The 17,688-nt window shown below is 38.8% G+C and overlaps 1 protein-coding gene across 1 annotated transcript in view; it reads left to right on the top strand.

Moving 5' to 3' along the window:
* The first annotated feature begins 980 nt into the window (after positions 1 to 980).
* Positions 981 to 17,688, top strand: part of LOC143912425 (uncharacterized) — a 539,484-nt gene continuing 522,776 nt past the window's right edge. Inside the window, exon 1 of the mRNA XM_077431700.1 lies at positions 981 to 4,215. Coding sequence (XP_077287826.1) covers positions 981 to 2,915 — 1,935 coding nt within the window. The 3' untranslated portion in view covers positions 2,916 to 4,215. The remainder of the gene's footprint in view (positions 4,216 to 17,688) is intronic.

Here is a 17,688-nt window from a genome sequence, read left to right as displayed (position 1 = left end):
TATCAGATCCCCTTTGGAATAAACCGACGCCAATCGATTTATTGCTCGGCGCCGAGATTTGCGTTCATGCTATGAAAGCAGGAACCATCCAGTTAGGAAAAGGTATGCCTATCTTAAAGGATACCGAATTCGGATGGACAATAGTTGGTCCATATCCCGAGGTAAATAATGCTCCAGGGAAGAGCCACATAGGCTTAAGTCAATTAGACAGTCACATTCAAAACTTTTGGATGATAGACCAGGTTCCTATTGTAAAACATCAATCTCTTGAGGAGAAAAGATGTGAGGAACATTTCCAAGCACACACATCACGAGATAAAAACGGTAGATTTTGTGTAGCTTTACCATATAAAAATTCCCCGGTAGTATTAGGAAGTTCATTGCACATTGCGGAGAAAAGACACAAAACTTTGGAAAGACGTTTTTTAGCCAATAATAATTTAAAAATGGAATACAATAAAGTTTTAGAAGAGTATATAAATTCAGGACATATGTCAGAGTGTGAACCTCCGGAGGCACATGAGGTTCATTGTTATTCACCTCATCACGTCGTAGTTAAGGAGTCTAGCCTTACCACTAAATATCGTGTAGTTTTTGATGCGTCCGCAAAGACAACGTCCAATATCTCACTAAATAATATTTTGATGGTGGGACCTAGTGTCCAATCAGATTGGTTAAATTTATTTTTATTAAAACTTATTGAACTCATTCCTCAGACAATCTTCAAAAAATGGAAAGATTGCCAATTATCCAATACAGTCATGAAACTTTATAAAATTCCTAGATTGATAATACTAAATAATGCCATTAATATACAGGCACACGGATTTTGTGACGCATCCGAGAAAGCTTATGGTGCTTGTATTTATGTAAAATGTACTGATCAATTGGGAAATTCCAAATGTCATCTTGTGTGTTCTCGTTCGAGAGTCGCTCCGCTCAGTTTTGTAACTATTCCGCGTTTAGAGCTGTGCTCCGCTATGTTATTATCAAAGTTAATGAAGTCAACAATAGACCAATTAACAATTCATATTAATGAAAAATATTATTGGACGGATTCAACCGTCGCATTGCATTGGATTAGAGGAGAGTCATGTAAATGGACCACCTTCGTTGCCAATCGAGTGGCCGAAATCCAATCAATATCTCAACCCATTGAGTGGTACCATGTCTCCTCTACAGACAATCCAGCAGATTTAATTTCTCGAGGGACTCAACCATCAGAATTAAATCATAATTCGTTATGGTGGGACGGCCCTAGTTGGTTGAAATTAGACGAATCACGATGGCCTCGAAGACCTCCTGAGATCACAATAGATCTTCCAGAGAGAAGGGTAGTCACTAACGCTACCCTTGTGAGGGAAAATAATTGGATAGATAAACATTCTCATCTTCCAAGACTCCTTCGAGTTTTATCATATGTTCGTCGGCCACTAAGGAATAAACAATTAAACGTTAAAGAAAATAACGAACCGTCCGCTTTAGAATTAAAAGATGCTTTAAATAATTTGATAAGGTTATCGCAAATGGAATCATTTCCATTGGAATATCGTTTGCTGAGCAAGGGACATCCAATTCCCAGTAGCAGTAAATTAGCTAAATTGTCCCCTCTATTCCATGAGAATTTAATTTGTGTTGGAAGTAGACTTCCTCTGGGAACAACTCTATCAACGTCACCCATTATCTTGTCAAATAAGCATAAACTTACACACATGATTGTCCGAGATGCGCACTTGAAATATATTCACTTGGGTACTCAAGCCTTACTGTCGTTATTGCGGCAGACCTATTGGCCATTGGCCGGACATAATACTGTCAAAGGAGTGGTGCGTTCATGTGTCATTTGTTTCAGAAATAAACCACTGTCACACAATAGATTAATGGGATTGCTCCCGATTGAACGTACCACTGCGAATTTTCCTTTCAGTCATGTGGGGATAGATTTCGCAGGACCTTTTCCTGTGAAGAGTGGTTGCAATAAGAATTCTAAGATAATTAAGGGTTACGTTTGTGTCTTTGTGTGTTTTTCCAGTAAGGCAGTTCACTTGGAACTTGTCGGAGACTTAACGAGTTCAAATTTCTTAAATTGTTTAAGAAGATTCGTCGCCAGACGTGGCAGGCCCAATACGATATATTCCGACAATGCTACTAATTTTGTCGGTGCAAGTCGTGAACTCGTTAATTTAGTAAAATTAATTTACGAACGTCCTCATGAGGAGAAGCTACTACGGTATGTAGCCTCCGAAGGGATTCGTTGGAAGTTTAACCCGCCAAGGGCGCCTCACATGGGAGGGCTGTGGGAAGCAGCGGTTAAATCCATGAAGATTCATTTAAACAAGGTGTTAAAGGCCACCACCTTAAATTTCGAATCATTTTGTACGGTATTGACTCAAATAGAAGCTTGCATGAATTCCCGTCCTCTTAGTCCCTTGTCTTCGGATCCACTAGACCTTTTACCCCTCACACCTGGACATTTCTTAATTGGCAGATCCTTACTCGCTCTTCCAATGGAGGTTAAATATAACACTAATGTCCATGCCAATCTGCTTCAGATACAATTGACCACAGCAGCATTTTGGAAACGTTGGTCGGCGGAATATTTACATTCTTTGCAGTTACGACACAAATGGAAGAAGGACTCGAGCAACAATCTGAGTGTGGGTCAAATGGTCCTGTTAAAGGAGGAACACATGCTGCCAACCCGATGGGTCTTGGGTCGAGTCACTAAATTGTATCCCGGACCAGATGGCAGAGTTCGAGTCGTCGACGTCTTTACTGCCAGCGGAGAGTTTCGTCGGTCCAGTCATCTAGTGGCGCCATTGCCGATTCTACCACAAGGACCACTTGACAGGAAGGAAGATCAGCAAGAGGGAGGAGAAACAGCAGCTTCAATTCCGTCAACTTCGGTAGCTTAGTTTAACCCGAAGACACTACCCCCAACTCATATTATTTATTAGATGTAATCATGAGTTTAAATCATTCAATGTTAATAGTAGTACTCCGTAATTCACTTTAATTGTGTTGTGTGTATAATTTAAGCTATTTTCATTTTAACATTCGGCAGTATATATCTCCGAATTTAATCTAATCATTTTGTCTTTATAATATAAGACTTGTCTCATGTCATCACTCGGAAGGATTATATCCGAGTTTAAAATAAAAATTTAAATTTAAAAATTTAAAATAAACTGTTCAAATTTGACAGTTAAAATTAGATTCATGATTTGTTAATGTTAGTCTCCAAGCCACACTTAATGGAGCATCTTAAATTATTTCATGTCTACTTAATTATAACTTGCCGGGAGTCATCCGCAGGTCTTATGTTTCTTGTTATAAAAAAATAAGTTAACTCTTACTGTTTATAGTATTTATGTGAATCATAGAATAAGTAAATATTATAATACTGAACATTTCAATGTTTAACGTAGAGACATCTATAATCATAGTTCACTTTCATTTCCTGCTTGTAGGAATGAATGAATGAATTTCCAATTTACTTTTAATTTAGCAATGTTTGTGTTACTTATTGATGAAATCAAGTTAACTTAGGAGCATTACACTCACTAATCAAGTTAAGTTGATCGGTAATAGCTGATCTGTATTGACTACTGTAATAGTGTCAACATTGTATTGTCTAAGTTAACATCAAGATGAGGAATGCTTAAGTTTTAAACCATATACAGTCCACTCTCTCTTCTTTAAAGTAAACTTATCTTGTAATGCTTATTCACAGCTTCAAAGGAGATTTCAAAAATTTTAATGTAAATAGAAACAACATTCACCAGAGGTATATCTATAAGTTGAAATATTACTGAACCAATAAATTGATTTTATCCTCACACTGGATGAGGCAAAGGTTTCATTATTCACCCTCTATTTAATTATTTGAAGAACTATGATTTATTGTAAACGACTCGTCAGTAATGCTGTAACTCTGTAGAATAACTGTATTGTTCAACAGTTTTCCTATGTGGGACTATGTTCCGACTTTTGTAATGACGTGTGGCAAACAGTCTTATTAACTGATTGTCGATTGGCATTATTGACGAGTTGGCATTAGTGTCGGCCCAAGCGGAAATACGCGACGGTCGACAGAGTCATCGAGTAGACGGCGTACGGACAGCTTGTGTTCCGTACGCTCCGCTGGCCCACCACGTGCAAATTTTACATTTCAATAAACTACATCAAACCATTATCGAAGTCTTTTCCAGTTAGGTTCAGATGGGTGAGGTTTGGTAGGATAAGAACTTTTTGTGGATATTTTGGCAATGTCGAATTCTCTGACTTCGGTGATGGTTAGGTTAGGTTGGGTTAGGTATTGTGAGGTAAGCACGTTTTGTGGATATTTTGTCAAGCCTAATTCTTTGCTTCCGGTGATGGTTAGGTTCAGATGGGTGAGGTTTGGTAGGATAAGAACTTTTTGTGGATATTTTGGCAATGTCGAATTCTCTGACTTCGGTGATGGTTAGGTTAGGTTGGGTTAAGTATTTTGAGGTAAGCACGTTTTGTGGATATTTTGGCAAGCCTAATTCTTTAATTTCGGTGATGGTTAGGTTCAGATGGGTGAGGTTTGGTAGGATAAGAACTTTTTGTGGATATTTTGGCATTGTCGAATTCTCTGACTTCGGTGATGGTTAGGTTAGGTTGGGTTAGGTACTGTGAGGTAAGCATGTTTTGTAGATATTTTGGCAATGTCTAATTTTTTAATTTCGTTGATGGTTAGGCTCAGATGGGTGAGGTTTGGTAGGATAAGAACTTTTTGTGGATATTTTGGCAATGTCGAATTCTCTGACTTCGGTGATGGTTAGGTTAGGTTGGGTTAGGTATTGTGAGGTAAGCACGTTTTTTGGATATTTTGTCAAGCCTAATTCTTTGATTTCGGTGATGGTTAGGTTCAGATGGGTGAGGTTTGGTAGGATAAGAACTTTTTGTGGATATTTTGGCATTGTCAAATTCTCTGACTTCGGTGATGGTTAGGTTAGGTTGGGTTAGGTACTGTGAGGTAAGCATGTTTTGTAGATATTTTGGCAATGTCTAATTCTTTAATTTCGTTGATGGTTAGGCTCAGATGGGTGAGGTTTGGTAGGATAAGAACTTTTTGTGGATATTTTATCAATGTCGAATTCTCTGACTTCGGTGATGGTAAGGTTAGGTTAGGTTAGGTATGGTGAGGGAAGCACGTTTTGTGGATATTTTGGCAATGTCGAATTCTTTGATTTCAGTGATGGTTAGGTTCAGATGGGAGAGGTTTGGTAGGATAAGAACTTTTTGTGGATATTTTAGCAATGTCGAATTCTTTGACTTTGGTGATGATAAGGTTAGGTTGGGTTAAATATGGTGAGGTAAGCACGTTTTGTGGATATTTTGGCAATGTCTTATTCTTTGATTTCGGTGATGGTTAGGTTCAGATGGGTGAGGTTTGGTAGGATAAGAACTTTTTGTGGATATTTTGGCAATGTCGAATTCTCTGACTTCGGTGATGGTTAGGTTAGGTTGGATAAGATATTGTGAGATAAGCACGTTTTGTGGATATTTTATTAATGTCCAATTCTTTGATTTCGGTGATGGTTAGGTTCAGATGGGTAAGGTTTGGTAGGATAAGAACTTTTTGTGGATATTTTGGCAATGTCGAATTCTCTAACTTCGGTGATGGTTAGGTTAGGTTGGATAAGGTATAGTGAGGTAAGCACGTTTTGTGGATATTTTGGCAATGTCCATTTCTTCGATTTCGGTGATGGTTAGGTTCAGATGGGTGAGGTTTGGTGGGGTATGAACTTTTTGTGGATATTTTGGCAATGTTGAATTCTCTGACTTCGGTGATGGTTAGGTTAGGTTAGGTGAGGTATTGTGAGGTAAGCACGTTTTGTGGAGATTTTGGCAATGTCGAATTCTTTAATTTCGGTGATGGTTAGGTTCAGATGGGTGAGGTTTGGTAGGATAAGAACTTTTTCTGGATATTTTGGCATTGTCGAATTCTCTGACTTTGGTGATGGTTAGGTTAGGTTGGGTTAGGTATTGTGAGGTAAGCACGTTTTGTGGATTATTTATCAATGTCCATTTCTTTGATTTCGGTGATGGTTAGGTTCAGATGGGTGAGGTTTTGTAGGATAAGAAATTTTGTGGATATTTTGGCAATGTCGAATTCTCTGACTTCGGTGATGGTTAGGTTAGGTTGGGTTAGGTACTGTGAGGTAAACATGTTTTGTAGATATTTTGGCAATGTCGAATTCTTTGATTTCGGTGAAGGTTAGGTTCATATGGGTGAGGTTTGGTAGGATAAGAACTTTTTGTGGATATTTTGGCAATGTCAAATTCTCTGACTTCGGTGATGGTTAGCTTAGGTTGGGTTAGGTATTGTGAGGTAAGCACGTTTTGTGGATATTTTCGCTATGTCCAATTCTTTGATTTCGGTGATGGTTAGGTTCAGATGGGTGAGGTTTGGTAGGATAAGAACTTTTTGTGGATATTTTGGCAATGTCGAATTCTCTGACTTCGGTGATGGTTAGGTTAGGTTGGGTTAGGTATTGTGAGGTAAACACGTTTTGTGGATTATTTTTCAATATCCAATTCTTTGATTTCGGTGATGGTTAGGTTCAGATGGGTGAGGTTTTGTAGGATAAGAACTTTTTGTGGATATTTTGGCAATGTCGAATTCTCTGACTTCGGTGATGGTAAGGTTAGGTTGGGTTAGGTATTGTGAGGTAAGCACGTTTTGTGGATATTTTGTCAAGCCTAATTCTTTGATTTCGGTGATGGTTAGGTTCAGATGGGTGAGGTTTGGTAGGATAAGAACTTTTTGTGGATATTTTGATATTGTCAAATTCTCTGACTTCGGTGATGGTTAGGTTAGGTTGGGTTAGGTATTGTGAGGTAAGCTCGTTTTGTGGATATTTTGTCAAGCCTAATTCTTTGATTTCGGTGATGGTTAGGTTTAGATGGGTGAGGTTTGGTAGGATAAGAACTTTTTGTGGATATCTTGGCATTGTCGAATTCTCTGACTTCGGTGATGGTTAGGTTAGGTTGGGTTAGGTACTGTGAGGTAAGCATGTTTTGTAGATATTTTGGCAATGTCTAATTCTTTAATTTCGTTGATGGTTAGGCTCAGATTGGTGAGGTTTGGTAGGATAAGAACTTTTTGTGGATATTTTGGCAATGTCGAATTCTCTGACTTCGGTGATGGTTAGGTTAGGTTAGGTTAGGTATTGTGAGGTAAGCACGTTTTGTGGAGATTTTGGCAATGTCGAACTCTTTAATTTCGGTGATGGTTAGGTTCAGATGGGTGAGGTTTGGTAGGATAAGAACTTTTTGTGGATATTTTGGCAATGTCGAATTCTCTGACTTCGGTGATGGTTAGGTTAGGTTGGGTTAAGTATTTTGAGGTAAGCACGTTTTGTGGATATTTTGGCAAGCCTAATTCTTTAATTTCGGTGATGGTTAGGTTCAGATGGGTGAGGTTTGGTAGGATAAGAACTTTTTGTGGATATTTTGGCATTGTCGAATTCTCTGACTTCGGTGATGGTTAGGTTAGGTTGGGTTAGGTACTGTGAGGTAAGCATGTTTTGTGGATATTTTGGCAATGTCTAATTCTTTAATTTCGTTGATGGTTAGGCTCAGATGGGTGAGGTTTGGTAGGATAAGAACTTTTTGTGGATATTTTGGCAATGTCGAATTCTCTGACTTCGGTGATGGTTAGGTTAGGTTGGGTTAGGTATTGTGAGGTAAGCACGTTTTTTGGATATTTTGTCAAGCCTAATTCTTTGATTTCGGTGATGGTTAGGTTCAGATGGGTGAGGTTTGGTAGGATAAGAACTTTTTGTGGATATTTTGGCATTGTCGAATTCTCTGACTTCGGTGATGGTTAGGTTAGGTTGGGTTAGGTACTGTGAGGTAAGCATGTTTTGTAGATATTTTGGCAATGTCTAATTCTTTAATTTCGTTGATGGTTAGGCTCAGATGGGTGAGGTTTGGTAGGATAAGAACTTTTTGTGGATATTTTGGCAATGTCGAATTCTCTGACTTCGGTGATGGTAAGGTTAGGTTGGGTTAGGTATGGTGAGGGAAGCACGTTTTGTGGATATTTTGGCAATGTCGAATTCTTTGATTTCAGTGATGGTTAGGTTCAGATGGGAGAGGTTTGGTAGGATAAGAACTTTTTGTGGATATTTTAGCAATGTCGAATTCTTTGACTTTGGTGATGATAAGGTTAGGTTGGGTTAAATATGGTGAGGTAAGCACGTTTTGTGGATATTTTGGCAATGTCTAATTCTTTGATTTCGGTGATGGTTAGGTTCAGATGGGTGAGGTTTGGTAGGATAAGAACTTTTTGTGGATATTTTGGCAATGTCGAATTCTCTGACTTCGGTGATGGTTAGGTTAGGTTGGATAAGATATTGTGAGATAAGCACGTTTTGTGGATATTTTATTAATGTCCAATTCTTTGATTTCGGTGATGGTTAGGTTCAGATGGGTAAGGTTTGGTAGGATAAGAACTTTTTGTGGATATTTTGGCAATGTCGAATTCTCTAACTTCGGTGATGGTTAGGTTAGGTTGGATAAGGTATAGTGAGGTAAGCACGTTTTGTGGATATTTTGGCAATGTCCATTTCTTCGATTTCGGTGATGGTTAGGTTCAGATGGGTGAGGTTTGGTGGGGTATGAACTTTTTGTGGATATTTTGGCAATGTTGAATTCTCTGACTTCGGTGATGGTTAGGTTAGGTTAGGTGAGGTATTGTGAAGTAAGCACGTTTTGTGGAGATTTTGGCAATGTCGAACTCTTTAATTTCGGTGATGGTTAGGTTCAGATGGGTGAGGTTTGGTAGGATAAGAACTTTTTGTGGATATTTTGGCAATGTCGAATTCTCTGATTTCGGTGATGGTTAGGTTAGGTTGGGTTAAGTATTTTGAGGTAAGCACGTTTTGTGGATATTTTGGCAAGCCTAATTCTTTAATTTCGGTGATGGTTAGGTTCAGATGGGTGAGGTTTGGTAGGATAAGAACTTTTTGTGGATATTTTGGCATTGTCGAATTCTCTGACTTCGGTGATGGTTAGGTTAGGTTGGGTTAGGTACTGTGAGGTAAGCATGTTTTGTAGATATTTTGGCAATGTCTAATTTTTTAATTTCGTTGATGGTTAGGCTCAGATGGGTGAGGTTTGGTAGGATAAGAACTTTTTGTGGATATTTTGGCAATGTCGAATTCTCTGACTTCGGTGATGGTTAGGTTAGGTTGGGTTAGGTATTGTGAGGTAAGCACGTTTTTTGGATATTTTGTCAAGCCTAATTCTTTGATTTCGGTGATGGTTAGGTTCAGATGTGTGAGGTTTGGTAGGATAAGAACTTTTTGTGGATATTTTGGCATTGTCGAATTCTCTGACTTCGGTGATGGTTAGGTTAGGTTGGGTTAGGTACTGTGAGGTAAGCATGTTTTGTAGATATTTTGGCAATGTCTAATTCTTTAATTTCGTTGATGGTTAGGCTCAGATGGGTGAGGTTTGGTAGGATAAGAACTTTTTGTGGATATTTTGGCAATGTCGAATTCTCTGACTTCGGTGATGGTAAGGTTAGGTTGGGTTAGGTATGGTGAGGGAAGCACGTTTTGTGGATATTTTGGCAATGTCGAATTCTTTGATTTCAGTGATGGTTAGGTTCAGATGGGAGAGGTTTGGTAGGATAAGAACTTTTTGTGGATATTTTAGCAATGTCGAATTCTTTGACTTTGGTGATGATAAGGTTAGGTTGGGTTAAATATGGTGAGGTAAGCACGTTTTGTGGATATTTTGGCAATGTCTAATTCTTTGATTTCGGTGATGGTTAGGTTCAGATGGGTGAGGTTTGGTAGGATAAGAACTTTTTGTGGATATTTTGGCAATGTCGAATTCTCTGACTTCGGTGATGGTTAGGTTAGGTTGGATAAGATATTGTGAGATAAGCACGTTTTGTGGATATTTTATTAATGTCCAATTCTTTGATTTCGGTGATGGTTAGGTTCAGATGGGTAAGGTTTGGTAGGATAAGAACTTTTTGTGGATATTTTGGCAATGTCGAATTCTCTAACTTCGGTGATGGTTAGGTTAGGTTGGATAAGGTATAGTGAGGTAAGCACGTTTTGTGGATATTTTGGCAATGTCCATTTCTTCGATTTCGGTGATGGTTAGGTTCAGATGGGTGAGGTTTGGTGGGGTATGAACTTTTTGTGGATATTTTGGCAATGTTGAATTCTCTGACTTCGGTGATGGTTAGGTTAGGTTAGGTGAGGTATTGTGAAGTAAGCACGTTTTGTGGAGATTTTGGCAATGTCGAACTCTTTAATTTCGGTGATGGTTAGGTTCAGATGGGTGAGGTTTGGTAGGATAAGAACTTTTTGTGGATATTTTGGCAATGTCGAATTCTCTGACTTCGGTGATGGTTAGGTTAGGTTGGGTTAAGTATTTTGAGGTAAGCACGTTTTGTGGATATTTTGGCAAGCCTAATTCTTTAATTTCGGTGATGGTTAGGTTCAGATGGGTGAGGTTTGGTAGGATAAGAACTTTTTGTGGATATTTTGGCATTGTCGAATTCTCTGACTTCGGTGATGGTTAGGTTAGGTTGGGTTAGGTACTGTGAGGTAAGCATGTTTTGTAGATATTTTGGCAATGTCTAATTTTTTAATTTCGTTGATGGTTAGGCTCAGATGGGTGAGGTTTGGTAGGATAAGAACTTTTTGTGGATATTTTGGCAATGTCGAATTCTCTGACTTCGGTGATGGTTAGGTTAGGTTGGGTTAGGTATTGTGAGGTAAGCACGTTTTTTGGATATTTTGTCAAGCCTAATTCTTTGATTTCGGTGATGGTTAGGTTCAGATGGGTGAGGTTTGGTAGGATAAGAACTTTTTGTGGATATTTTGGCATTGTCGAATTCTCTGACTTCGGTGATGGTTAGGTTAGGTTGGGTTAGGTACTGTGAGGTAAGCATGTTTTGTAGATATTTTGGCAATGTCTAATTTTTTAATTTCGTTGATGGTTAGGCTCAGATGGGTGAGGTTTGGTAGGATAAGAACTTTTTGTGGATATTTTGGCAATGTCGAATTCTCTGACTTCGGTGATGGTTAGGTTAGGTTGGATAAGATATTGTGAGATAAGCACGTTTTGTGGATATTTTATTAATGTCCAATTCTTTGATTTCGGTGATGGTTAGGTTCAGATGGGTAAGGTTTGGTAGGATAAGAACTTTTTGTGGATATTTTGGCAATGTCGAATTCTCTAACTTCGGTGATGGTTAGGTTAGGTTGGATAAAGTATAGTGAGGTAAGCACGTTTTGTGGATATTTTGGCAATGTCCATTTCTTCGATTTCGGTGATGGTTAGGTTCAGATGGGTGAGGTTTGGTGGGGTATGAACTTTTTGTGGATATTTTGGCAATGTTGAATTCTCTGACTTCGGTGATGGTTAGGTTAGGTTAGGTGAGGTATTGTGAGGTAAGCACGTTTTGTGGAGATTTTGGCAATGTCGAATTCTTTAATTTCGGTGATGGTTAGGTTCAGATGGGTGAGGTTTGGTAGGATAAGAACTTTTTCTGGATATTTTGGCATTGTCGAATTCTCTGACTTTGGTGATGGTTAGGTTAGGTTGGGTTAGGTATTGTGAGGTAAGCACGTTTTGTGGATTATTTATCAATGTCCATTTCTTTGATTTCGGTGATGGTTAGGTTCAGATGGGTGAGGTTTTGTAGGATAAGAAATTTTGTGGATATTTTGGCAATGTCGAATTCTCTGACTTCGGTGATGGTTAGGTTAGGTTGGGTTAGGTACTGTGAGGTAAGCATGTTTTGTGGATATTTTGGCAATGTCTAATTCTTTAATTTCGTTGATGGTTAGGCTCAGATGGGTGAGGTTTGGTAGGATAAGAACTTTTTGTGGATATTTTGGCAAAGTCGAATTCTCTGACTTCGGTGATGGTTAGGTTAGGTTGGGTTAGGTATTGTGAGGTAAGCACGTTTTTTGGATATTTTGTCAAGCCTAATTCTTTGATTTCGGTGATGGTTAGGTTCAGATGGGTGAGGTTTGGTAGGATAAGAACTTTTTGTGGATATTTTGGCAATGTCGAATTCTCTGACTTCGGTGATGGTTAGGTTAGGTTAGGTTAGGTATTGTGAGGTAAGCACGTTTTGTGGAGATTTTGGCAATGTCGAACTCTTTAATTTCGGTGATGGTTAGGTTCAGATGGGTGAGGTTTGGTAGGATAAGAACTTTTTGTGGATATCTTGGCATTGTCGAATTCTCTGACTTCGGTGATGGTTAGGTTAGGTTGGGTTAGGTACTGTGAGGTAAGCATGTTTTGTAGATATTTTGGCAATGTCTAATTCTTTAATTTCGTTGATGGTTAGGCTCAGATGGGTGAGGTTTGGTAGGATAAGAACTTTTTGTGGATATTTTGGCATTGTCGAATTCTCTGACTTCGGTAAAGGTTAGGTTAGGTTGGGTTAGGTACTGTGAGGTAAACATGTTTTGTAGATATTTTGGCAATGTCTAATTCTTTAATTTCGTTGATGGTTAGGCTCAGATGGGTGAGGTTTGGTAGGATAAGAACTTTTTGTGGATATTTTGGCATTGTCGAATTCTCTGACTTTGGTGATGGTTAGGTTAGGTTGGGTTAGGTATTGTGAGGTAAGCACGTTTTGTGGAGATTTTGGCAATGTCGAACTCTTTAATTTCGGTGATGGTTAGGTTCAGATGGGTGAGGTTTGGTAGGATAAGAACTTTTTGTGGATATCTTGGCATTGTCGAATTCTCTGACTTCGGTGATGGTTAGGTTAGGTTGGGTTAGGTACTGTGAGGTAAGCATGTTTTGTAGATATTTTGGCAATGTCTAATTCTTTAATTTCGTTGATGGTTAGGCTCAGATTGGTGAGGTTTGGTAGGATAAGAACTTTTTGTGGATATTTTGGCAATGTCGAATTCTCTGACTTCGGTGATGGTTAGGTTAGGTTAGGTTAGGTATTGTGAGGTAAGCACGTTTTGTGGAGATTTTGGCAATGTCGAACTCTTTAATTTCGGTGATGGTTAGGTTCAGATGGGTGAGGTTTGGTAGGATAAGAACTTTTTGTGGATATTTTGGCAATGTCGAATTCTCTGACTTCGGTGATGGTTAGGTTAGGTTGGGTTAAGTATTTTGAGGTAAGCACGTTTTGTGGATATTTTGGCAAGCCTAATTCTTTAATTTCGGTGATGGTTAGGTTCAGATGGGTGAGGTTTGGTAGGATAAGAACTTTTTGTGGATATTTTGGCATTGTCGAATACTCTGACTTCGGTGATGGTTAGGTTAGGTTGGGTTAGGTACTGTGAGGTAAGCATGTTTTGTGGATATTTTGGCAATGTCTAATTCTTTAATTTCGTTGATGGTTAGGCTCAGATGGGTGAGGTTTGGTAGGATAAGAACTTTTTGTGGATATTTTGGCAATGTCGAATTCTCTGACTTCGGTGATGGTTAGGTTAGGTTGGGTTAGGTATTGTGAGGTAAGCACGTTTTTTGGATATTTTGTCAAGCCTAATTCTTTGATTTCGGTGATGGTTAGGTTCAGATGGGTGAGGTTTGGTAGGATAAGAACTTTTTGTGGATATTCTGGCATTGTCGAATTCTCTGACTTCGGTGATGGTTAGGTTAGGTTGGGTTAGGTACTGTGAGGTAAGCATGTTTTGTAGATATTTTGGCAATGTCTAATTCTTTAATTTCGTTGATGGTTAGGCTCAGATGGGTGAGGTTTGGTAGGATAAGAACTTTTTGTGGATATTTTGGCAATGTCGAATTCTCTGACTTCGGTGATGGTAAGGTTAGGTTGGGTTAGGTATGGTGAGGGAAGCACGTTTTGTGGATATTTTGGCAATGTCGAATTCTTTGATTTCAGTGATGGTTAGGTTCAGATGGGAGAGGTTTGGTAGGATAAGAACTTTTTGTGGATATTTTAGCAATGTCGAATTCTTTGACTTTGGTGATGATAAGGTTAGGTTGGGTTAAATATGGTGAGGTAAGCACGTTTTGTGGATATTTTGGCAATGTCTAATTCTTTGATTTCGGTGATGGTTAGGTTCAGATTGGTGAGGTTTGGTAGGATAAGAACTTTTTGTGGATATTTTGGCAATGTCGAATTCTCTGACTTCGGTGATGGTTAGGTTAGGTTGGATAAGATATTGTGAGATAAGCACGTTTTGTGGATATTTTATTAATGTCCAATTCTTTGATTTCGGTGATGGTTAGGTTCAGATGGGTAAGGTTTGGTAGGATAAGAACTTTTTGTGGATATTTTGGCAATGTCGAATTCTCTAACTTCGGTGATGGTTAGGTTAGGTTGGATAAGGTATAGTGAGGTAAGCACGTTTTGTGGATATTTTGGCAATGTCCATTTCTTCGATTTCGGTGATGGTTAGGTTCAGATGGGTGAGGTTTGGTGGGGTATGAACTTTTTGTGGATATTTTGGCAATGTTGAATTCTCTGACTTCGGTGATGGTTAGGTTAGGTTAGGTGAGGTATTGTGAGGTAAGCACGTTTTGTGGAGATTTTGGCAATGTCGAACTCTTTAATTTCGGTGATGGTTAGGTTCAGATGGGTGAGGTTTGGTAGGATAAGAACTTTTTGTGGATATTTTGGCAATGTCGAATTCTCTGACTTCGGTGATGGTTAGGTTAGGTTGGGTTAAGTATTTTGAGGTAAGCACGTTTTGTGGATATTTTGGCAAGCCTAATTCTTTAATTTCGGTGATGGTTAGGTTCAGATGGGTGAGGTTTGGTAGGAAAAGAACTTTTTGTGGATATTTTGGCATTGTCGAATTCTCTGACTTCGGTGATGGTTAGGTTAGGTTGGGTTAGGTACTGTGAGGTAAGCATGTTTTGTTGATATTTTGGCAATGTCTAATTTTTTAATTTCGTTGATGGTTAGGCTCAGATGGGTGAGGTTTGGTAGGATAAGAACTTTTTGTGGATATTTTGGCAATGTCGAATTCTCTGACTTCGGTGATGGTTAGGTTAGGTTGGGTTAGGTATTGTGAGGTAAGCACGTTTTTTGGATATTTTGTCAAGCCTAATTCTTTGATTTCGGTGATGGTTAGGTTCAGATGGGTGAGGTTTGGTAGGATAAGAACTTTTTGTGGATATTTTGGCATTGTCGAATTCTCTGACTTCGGTGATGGTTAGGTTAGGTTGGGTTAGGTACTGTGAGGTAAGCATGTTTTGTAGATATTTTGGCAATGTCTAATTTTTTAATTTCGTTGATGGTTAGGCTCAGATGGGTGAGGTTTGGTAGGATAAGAACTTTTTGTGGATATTTTGGCAATGTCGAATTCTCTGACTTCGGTGATGGTTAGGTTAGGTTGGATAAGATATTGTGAGATAAGCACGTTTTGTGGATATTTTATTAATGTCCAATTCTTTGATTTCGGTGATGGTTAGGTTCAGATGGGTAAGGTTTGGTAGTATAAGAACTTTTTGTGGATATTTTGGCAATGTCGAATTCTCTAACTTCGGTGATGGTTAGGTTAGGTTGGATAAGGTATAGTGAGGTAAGCACGTTTTGTGGATATTTTGGCAATGTCCATTTCTTCGATTTCGGTGATGGTTAGGTTCAGATGGGTGAGGTTTGGTGGGGTATGAACTTTTTGTGGATATTTTGGCAATGTTGAATTCTCTGACTTCGGTGATGGTTAGGTTAGGTTAGGTGAGGTATTGTGAGGTAAGCACGTTTTGTGGAGATTTTGGCAATGTCGAATTCTTTAATTTCGGTGATGGTTAGGTTCAGATGGGTGAGGTTTGGTAGGATAAGAACTTTTTCTGGATATTTTGGCATTGTCGAATTCTCTGACTTTGGTGATGGTTAGGTTAGGTTGGGTTAGGTATTGTGAGGTAAGCACGTTTTGTGGATTATTTATCAATGTCCATTTCTTTGATTTCGGTGATGGTTAGGTTCAGATGGGTGAGGTTTTGTAGGATAAGAAATTTTGTGGATATTTTGGCAATGTCGAATTCTCTGACTTCGGTGATGGTTAGGTTAGGTTGGGTTAGGTACTGTGAGGTAAACATGTTTTGTAGATATTTTGGCAATGTCTAATTCTTTAATTTCGTTGATGGTTAGGCTCAGATGGGTGAGGTTTGGTAGGATAAGAACTTTTTGTGGATATTTTGGCATTGTCGAATTCTCTGACTTCGGTAAAGGTTAGGTTAGGTTGGGTTAGGTACTGTGAGGTAAACATGTTTTGTAGATATTTTGGCAATGTCTAATTCTTTAATTTCGTTGATGGTTAGGCTCAGATGGGTGAGGTTTGGTAGGATAAGAACTTTTTGTGGATATTTTGGCAATGTCGAATTCTCTGACTTCGGTGATGGTTAGGTTAGGTTGGATAAGGTATAGTGAGGTAAGCACGTTTTGTGGATATTTTGGCAATGTCTATTTCTTCGATTTCGGTGATGGTTAGGTTCAGATGGGTGAGGTTTGGTGGGGTATGAACTTTTTGTGGATATTTTGGCAATGTTGAATTCTCTGACTTTGGTGATGGTTAGGTTAGGTTAGGTTAGGTATTGTGAGGTAAGCACGTTTTGTGGATATTTTCGCTATGTCCAATTCTTTGATTTCGGTGATGGTTAGGTTCAGATGGGTGAGGTTTGGTAGGATAAGAACTTTTTGTGGATATTTTGGCAATGTCGAATTCTCTGACTTCGGTGATGGTTAGGTTAGGTTGGGTTAGGTATTGTGAGGTAAACACGTTTTGTGGATTATTTTTCAATATCCAATTCTTTGATTTCGGTGATGGTTAGGTTCAGATGGGTGAGGTTTTGTAGGATAAGAACTTTTTGTGGATATTTTGGCAATGTCGAATTCTCTGACTTCGGTGATGGTAAGGTTAGGTTGGGTTAGGTATTGTGAGGTAAGCTCGTTTTGTGGATATTTTGTCAAGCCTAATTCTTTGATTTCGGTGATGGTTAGGTTTAGATGGGTGAGGTTTGGTAGGATAAGAACTTTTTGTGGATATCTTGGCATTGTCGAATTCTCTGACTTCGGTGATGGTTAGGTTAGGTTGGGTTAGGTACTGTGAGGTAAGCATGTTTTGTAGATATTTTGGCAATGTCTAATTCTTTAATTTCGTTGATGGTTAGGCTCAGATTGGTGAGGTTTGGTAGGATAAGAACTTTTTGTGGATATTTTGGCAATGTCGAATTCTCTGACTTCGGTGATGGTTAGGTTAGGTTGGGTTAAGTATTTTGAGGTAAGCACGTTTTGTGGATATTTTGGCAAGCCTAATTCTTTAATTTTGGTGATGGTTAGGTTCAGATGGGTGAGGTTTGGGAGGATAAGAACTTTTTGTGGATATTTTGGCATTGTCGAATTCTCTGACTTCGGTGATGGTTAGGTTAGGTTGGGTTAGGTACTGTGAGGTAAGCATGTTTTGTGGATATTTTGGCAAAGTCTAATTCTTTAATTTCGTTGATGGTTAGGCTCAGATGGGTGAGGTTTGGTAGGATAAGAACTTTTTGTGGATATTTTGGCAATGTCGAATTCTCTGACTTCGGTGATGGTTAGGTTAGGTTGGGTTAGGTATTGTGAGGTAAGCACGTTTTTTGGATATTTTGTCAAGCCTAATTCTTTGATTTCGGTGATGGTTAGGTTCAGATGGGTGAGGTTTGGTAGGATAAGAACTTTTTGTGGATATTTCGGCATTGTCGAATTCT

Source organism: Arctopsyche grandis, chromosome 5, assembly GCF_051622035.1.
Source record: "Arctopsyche grandis isolate Sample6627 chromosome 5, ASM5162203v2, whole genome shotgun sequence".
NCBI lineage: Eukaryota > Metazoa > Arthropoda > Insecta > Trichoptera > Hydropsychidae > Arctopsyche > Arctopsyche grandis.
This window is presented reverse-complemented; position numbering and strand designations above follow the sequence as displayed.